Consider the following 7,402-nt stretch of genomic DNA (forward strand, 5'->3'; position numbering starts at 1 on the left):
ATCCTGGTGGGGATGTTGACTCGAGCAAGAGTACATCCGGGTACATTTACACCATTAGGTGGAACAGCAGTGAGCTGGATGTCCAGGCTTCAAAAGTGTGTTTCTCTTTCATCTACTGAAGATGAGTATGTGCAATAGCTGAAGCTGGGAAATAGATGATATGGCGGGCAGATTATCTGGAGGAATTGGGCAAGAAGTAGAGCGAGAAGATTCTTTACTCAGATAGCCAGAGTGCCATACAGTTGGTGAAAAATCCAGTCTATCATTCGAAGACAAAGCACATCAGAAGGCGGTACCATTTCACTCGCAGGGCAGTAGAGGATGGTGATATGTGCTTGGAGAAGATAGAGGGTGCAAAGAACCCGGCATACATGTTGACGAAATGTGTTGATGTTGGGAAACAAGGGTTATGAAAAACCTGGATTGGTCTTCTGTAGTTGTTGCTACAGATGTTGCGGTGCGGTAAAGATGTTAATGAAGAAGAGATTTTTTTTTGAGAATGTATTTTTTGGATGACTGAATCAGTCTCCAAGTGGGAGAATTGTTAGGTTGTGGAGCCTGATTAATATTTGATGTACTATTTATTCTTCATTTATTCTTTGTAACCAAAAATACTCTGATTTATTAATATATATATACCCCACCGCCGTGGAAGTTTACTCACGGGGTGTTACCACGAAATATTGGTTTCTCTCTCTAGATCTCTCATCTCATTCTCTCTAAAGTTCTTGTGTTCTTTATTCATCAAGTGTGTGTGTGTATTCGATTCTAACAAAAGTATTTACGCAACCAAGCACTATCCCCAGCAGATTAGAGACCTACTGAACATTGAAAAATTACAACTTCCCTCCTTGAGAGTCAAAAAAGAAAAGAAAATCGAGTATGATTTTCTTTGAGCCACCTTTACGTACTTTTATGTGTTTGGCATTGTTTGTGACTCCTTTTGTACTCGTATATTATGCAAATCTCATTAGGAAAGTAAGGTAAAGTCCTCCTTCCTCTTTTGTAATAAATGATTTGGAGTCACTATAAACACTTTAAATACTGAGATGAATGCAATAAAAAGAAAATGATCTGGAGGGTAATTACACCTATTATTGGATGATATAAACTCTAGTATATATAGATAACTCATGAGCAAAAGGAGAAATCTGGAAGAGGTGATATAGGGACAAAGATGAAAAATGAATAGTAGTATTATGAACAATTTATTTGCAACAACAAACATAGTTTCTGAATTATGTGCACTCCTAAATAAATTAAAGATTGCAATCAACAAGAATCTAACATCTTTTGAATTTAGTATGGATTAAAAAGGACTATTCAATGTAAAACGAAAGATCATCCATCTTATTCAACTATTTTGTCTGAATGCAGGGAACTACTCTGCAGACAGCTAACATGTTGCAGCATATATAGGTGCAACACAGTTGTTGCGAAGAAAATCAAATGACAGATATTCTGGAGAAGGAGAGATCTAAATGGACAGTTCCTCCCCTTTTTGTACCTTAAATATTTGAAAGCAGACAATATACAAACTCTTTTTATTAGGCTGATAAAGTCCACTAGTACTAGTAAATATTGTAATAAGTATTATGCCAACATCCCTTCCCAAAAACTAGAGTAGCAATACTCTATAAGATCCTTGTATTGATGTATATGATGTTGGTATTAATTACTCTGAATTTCTTTTTACCATTCCTTTCATGAAAAAGCTTAGAATTGGCTAGTCATTTTCTTGTAGGAAAAAGGTTTAAGACTCTATAAAAAGAGGCTTGTTCCTTCTAACTTAATCAATATTCGACAATGTAGTCCTAGAGCTTTGAGAGTTTTGGTTAGGTTGAGAATTTGGGACATAAGTGATATGATATCACTTGTGTGAAGTGAATTGGTTGACGTTATTTCTGTCTATATTTTATACTCTTATATTTATATAGTGGATCATTCATCTCCTTTGTAGATGTAGGTCGATTGACTGAAAAACATTAATCTTTTTTGTCTTTTGATATATTTCTCGTTTGTCTTCTTACTCATGGTCTTTCGAGGTTCACTTTGTTATCTTCCTTATGACATTTAATTATTTCAGTCCTGACAAGTGGTATAAGTGTCAGGTTTAAAGGCTCAATAGCAAAGCCAGGTTCAACAACGGAGTCAGGTTCAGAGTTCAATGGTTGAGCCAGGTTAGAAACAAGTGTCCATCTTGGCGGGTTCAGTTATTGCCGCAACCTATTTGAGAGTAATGAAGATTTTTGTTAGAGAAATTTTTTCAAAGAAGTTCTCTGTGTTGAGATATAGATTTGATGAAGAAGATTATGAAGAGGAGATGCAAGCTGTTGAAGATAATATGAAGAAGGTGGAGCAAATTTATTTTATCAGAAATTCAGGCCAATGGGAGAGATTTGTTGGATATTAATTGCCCCGAGTTTTTTTACCATTAAGTTTTGCTTTTAGGAAACAATTAAGATTTGCTTACTCTTTTTAGGATAAGGTTTAGGAAAATGTCTGACTCTATACAAAGAGGTTTGTTCATTCTAACTTAAACAACATTCACAATGTAATCCTACGATCTTTAAGAGTTTTGATTAGGGGAATTTTGGGACACAAGTTATCACTTGTGTGAACCTCCCATGTATTCTGAGTGAATTTGGTTGAAGTTATTTCACTCTATATTTTGTACTCTCATATTTATATAGTGGATGTATGTTGTTTGACTGAAACACGTTAAATCTTTGTGTCTTTTGATATATTTCTTGTTTGTCTTTGTACTTATCATGATCTTTAGAGATTCATTACTTTGTTAGCTTCCGCATGAGACCTTATTATTTCGGTCCTAATCTATGAAGCTATAACATATTACATCTTTTAGTACCAAAAGATTATATAGCAAGGATTAGGGGTTTCCATTATGTATATATTCATCTATGCTTATAATAAAGCTTGTTGCCTGAGACTAGAGTGAAATTGCTATACTACTTTGAATTTCTCTTATACAATTCAACTTTAATGTGTTTGTTGTTTTTTGCTCCTTACACTCAATATTATTCTATAGTCACTACCATTGATCTTTTTCTACAACCGTCTTAAAAGTATTTTTCAAAAAATATCGTTATCGAACATACTATTGACCACGTGGAATGTAATGATTGGATGTAGTTAATTATAAAATGATCATTGAACAGGTCCAAAGGCCATCATTCAAATCAGAATTGAAGCATTTCTGATCTTTCAACCATCTTCTTGTGTTTGTATTTGATCCAAAAAAGATGCCAAGTGGGACGCTTGAAGTTTTTCTTGTAAATGCCAAAGGCCTTGAAGACCAAAATTGGCTCAGTATGATCTTCTCAATTATGTTTATTACGAAAGATAATATGGTGTTTTGGTTTTTAGTTTGATCTTGATGATTGAATTTAAATTTACAATAATGATGATAGATCTAGCTTTTTGTGACAAATAATGGCGTAATTTTTGTTTAGATCGTTATCTTATTTTAATTTGACAAGAAAATTAATATGACGATAAAGAATATTTTATAAATAGATCATCTTAACAATAGTAATGTCCCCTCATTCATTTTTTTTTAATGTTACTAATCCATATTTAATAGTTTATTGAATTGACTTTTTTCAAATTTGAACAGCTAGTATGAATCCTTATGTGATCCTCACCTGTCGGACTCAAGAGAAGGAAAGTAGTGTTGCATCAGGTATTTCTAAATAATTCTACTTCAATTGAACCGTGTTGCAGTGGCGGAGGTAAAATTTTCAATAAGGAATTTTAAAATCTCAAGAAGTAAACACGCAAATTAGTGGAAGGGGGTTTGACATATACTGTATATATAAACTTAAAAAATAATTTTAACCATGTATAAATAGTAATAATATTTTCCGTTGAAGGGGGATCGGATGAACCCCTAAGAATATATGTTGGCTCCCCCAGACTATAGTTTTATTTTTTGTAAATGAAATCATATACGGTTCATGAATTTCAATTTATTTGATCTATTTTTCTTTTGATCTATTTAAAAAAAGAATGAGCACTTTCCTTTGTAGCATGTTTTTAATTTCAATTTTCTACATAGTATGCTTAAGATTTAAGACCACAAGATCAAAGAACATTTTAATATATTTGACAGATCTTTAATATTTGATCATAACATTTAAAAGTCTTTTTTATTTTTTTAAACTTCGATCTAAATCAATGCAAGTCTGTTAATATAAAATAGAAGGAGTTTTACAATATTTTAAACTCACTATTATCACCCTCCTATAGATATACAATAAAAAACAGAAGCAAAGTACTTATGGATTGTTTAATAGAGCGTATTAGCAAAAATAATGGACATATATTAACTGTATGTACTATTAATATCTTATTTGATATATTTTTTTATGCTAGATACACTTTTTTATACTATGTTTAACTAATGTTCGTATTAGTTATACACTCTATTGTATATTATATGTTATACTTTTTTTTTAATCTCAACACCTATCTGTGTAGATTTTCAAGTTATATATCAATAATCCCATTTTATGAATATAACATAGCAATTTTTACACTATATGAAAATTTTCTCAGACTAAATAACACAATATTAAGTTGCTTTTTACAGGTGAGGGAACTAATCCTGAGTGGAATGAGACCTTTGTTTTCACCATCAGTGGTGATGTTGAAGAGATCACCCTCAGGATTATGGACAAAGATACTCTTAGTTCAGATGATTTTGTTGGAGAAGCAAAGTTAATAATCTTTCTCATTAATTTAATTCCCTAATATTATAATACTATGTTCTTTTTAGTTTGTTTATCTTGTTTTGACTTAACAAAACATCTAAGAAAGTAAGACATAATACATAAATATTCCCTTTAGCTTGACCTCAACTTACATTTATGTCCTTCCATTTTGAACGTACACCGTTGTAATACTTAAACTTGTATAACGTTGAACAAATAGACACACACGTTGTACGTGAAATCATACATGTCAATTTATATCCTACGTGGTGTCCTACATGTATTATGTCACGCAGAACTCGTGTGTCTATACATTCAATTTCATACAAGTTTAAGTACCTAGTTGTACATATATAAGTTGATGGACATAAATATGAAATGAGACCAAGTTAAAAGGTAACTTTATGTATTATATGTTATAAGCAATTTTTTAAAAAACAAGACAAATAAATAAAAACGGAGGCATATTAATATATATATTTTTTCATTTATCTTATCTATTGGTAATAATTTTGGTCTATATTTTGTGTTTTTTATTAATGAAAACAGAATTCCCTTACGTGAAGTGTTGCGTGAAGGAGAGGTGTCTGAACGAGCTTACAATGTTGTAAAAGATGAAGAATATTCTGGAGAGATAAAACTCAGCCTCACCTTCAAATCTGAGGTAACATTATTACTCCTTTCTTTTTAATTTATTTGTATTAGTCTAATTAATTATACATTAATTTAAAAAGATGATGAAACCTTTGAGATCAATCTTAAATTAATTATATGTATAATGTATAGATACTTTTTAAGCGTTGTGGTAGATATTGTAATTAAAGAGTTATCAAATTTAAAAAAAGAAGAAGATGAACTTATATGGAGTAAAAAGAAATGTAAAAAATAAGCAAATTGAAATCGAGAAAGTAAGCTCTAAGTATGACTATACAAGGAGTTAAGAAAACAAAATACTTCAATTTTTTATTTTTTGAACGTACATTTGTATATAGACTCTTGTAGTTTTTTTTCCAAAATATATTTTACAAAACTACATAAAAACTTCTACAAAAATAATTAATAATTTAAATATTTTAAAGAAATACAAGAATAATTTGATTGATCTCAAGATTTTAATACCATAACATAAATTGAGAAGGGCTGAGTATTTCCCCTAAAGATAACTATATATATACTATTGCATATATTTATGAGATTTCTTTTTCTTTGCAAAATAAATTAGTTATAAGCTAAAATAGGTTAAAATAATTTTTTAGTGCATAAAAATTATACTCTATCAACACATATAAGGAATTGATTTGTCATCAAGTCAACTAATAATATTATTATTTCATACAATCACTTTTTTTTTTTGTGAAAGAATATTAGAAGCAAGACGAATGATACTTAAATGAAATAATTACTGTTAGTGAGGTGATCATCTGAAAGTAAATCTTGGTCACGTGCAGTCGGGTTCTCGTAGAGGAGGTGATGAAGAAGGATACAGTGGACGTAGAAATAAGTCACGTAATGACTCCAGAGGATCTGATGAAGAAGAATATGGTGGTGGACGTAGAAAATCGCGTAATGACTCTGGAGGATCTGACGAAGAAGAATATGGTGGACGTAGAAAGTCACGTAATGACTCAGGAGGATCTGATGAAGAAGATTATGGTAGACGTAGACGATCAAGTGATCGTCGTAGAGGAAGTGATGAAGACAACTATGGTGGATATAGAGAATCACGTGATGACTACTAATTCCAGGAGTTTAAGCCGTTTGGTTAACACTTAACCCTAACCATTCATTGATGGAAATAATCCTCTAATAAATTTTGCAATGGTTGTTCATTGTTTGATCGTTATTTTTTATGTTTGTATTCGTAAAATATACACTTTAGTTACATGAATATTTTTGTCGAAAGTTTATTGCCTTTTCATATTTACATGTCGTGCGTAATATCCAGATTTTCCACACTATATAAATAGGACCAATTTGGAGGACAATTTCATGAATGTTATTGCTAGGCCTCCACCATCTATTGTAAATTGTGATGACCGAATCTTTTAGATGTTGAAATTCTAATGAATTGCCTATTGTGCTCAACTTATTAGCTACATTATTGTCATGCCTCAAGCCTACACTCTAAACATGGTCGACATTCGAGAATTATTTTTGATTCAAAACAAACCCTTGACCTGTATTATGATTCGGATGACTCTACATAACACGTGAAGCTTAAATAGATGAGCATTTTGAAAAGTCTTATATTGTTGTCTTAGATAGTTAACATAACTCATAAGTTACACAATTATCTCGAGAAACAATGGAGACATCTAATTAACAGTTTAAGATAGATTTCGGGACAAGATCCACTACACCTCAAATACTACAAATACAGAAATGAAAACGGAGTTTGCCGAAAGCAAAGAGGCCTTACTAATTAAATATTCTCTACAAGAGTAAGGTGAATATGACCGAAACAAAACTGGATGACCGAAAGAAACTCAACTGAAATCAATACATGAATATGAAGTGTAAATCATTTAAACTTTACAATAAGATAAAGATATGCAATAAAAGCAATATGAAAAATATAAAATATACTTGTGTGGAGTTTCTTTAACCTATCACCACTACCATGAGCCCAGCAATGATACAATGTTTCTCCCACGTCGCAAGGGTCATCC

General features: G+C 31.4%; 1 protein-coding gene across 1 annotated transcript; it reads left to right on the top strand.

Annotated features, from left to right (window-relative positions):
* The first annotated feature begins 3,207 nt into the window (after positions 1-3,207).
* LOC107001995 (C2 domain-containing protein At1g63220-like) lies at positions 3,208-6,727 on the top strand. The gene is made up of 5 exons (XM_015199933.2): positions 3,208-3,330; positions 3,638-3,703; positions 4,613-4,739; positions 5,283-5,397; positions 6,182-6,727. The coding sequence occupies exons 1-5, from the start codon at positions 3,264-3,266 to the stop codon at positions 6,470-6,472; spliced, it is 666 nt and encodes a 221-aa protein (XP_015055419.1). The 5' UTR covers positions 3,208-3,263; the 3' UTR covers positions 6,473-6,727.
* The last annotated feature ends 675 nt before the right edge of the window (positions 6,728-7,402 follow it).

Source organism: Solanum pennellii, chromosome 10 (genome assembly GCF_001406875.1).
Source record: "Solanum pennellii chromosome 10, SPENNV200".
In the NCBI taxonomy this organism is placed as follows: Eukaryota; Viridiplantae; Streptophyta; class Magnoliopsida; order Solanales; family Solanaceae; genus Solanum; species Solanum pennellii.

Bases quoted from the DNA above. Each gene is read 5' to 3' on its own strand.
- LOC107001995 (XM_015199933.2), top strand. From the start codon at position 3,264: ATGCCAAGTGGGACGCTTGAAGTTTTTCTTGTAAATGCCAAAGGCCTT. The intron at 3,331-3,637 runs GTATGATCTTCT...AAATTTGAACAG, and splicing joins TGAAGACCAAAATTGGCTCA to CTAGTATGAATCCTTATGTG. The intron at 4,740-5,282 runs GTTAATAATCTT...TAATGAAAACAG, and splicing joins GATTTTGTTGGAGAAGCAAA to AATTCCCTTACGTGAAGTGT.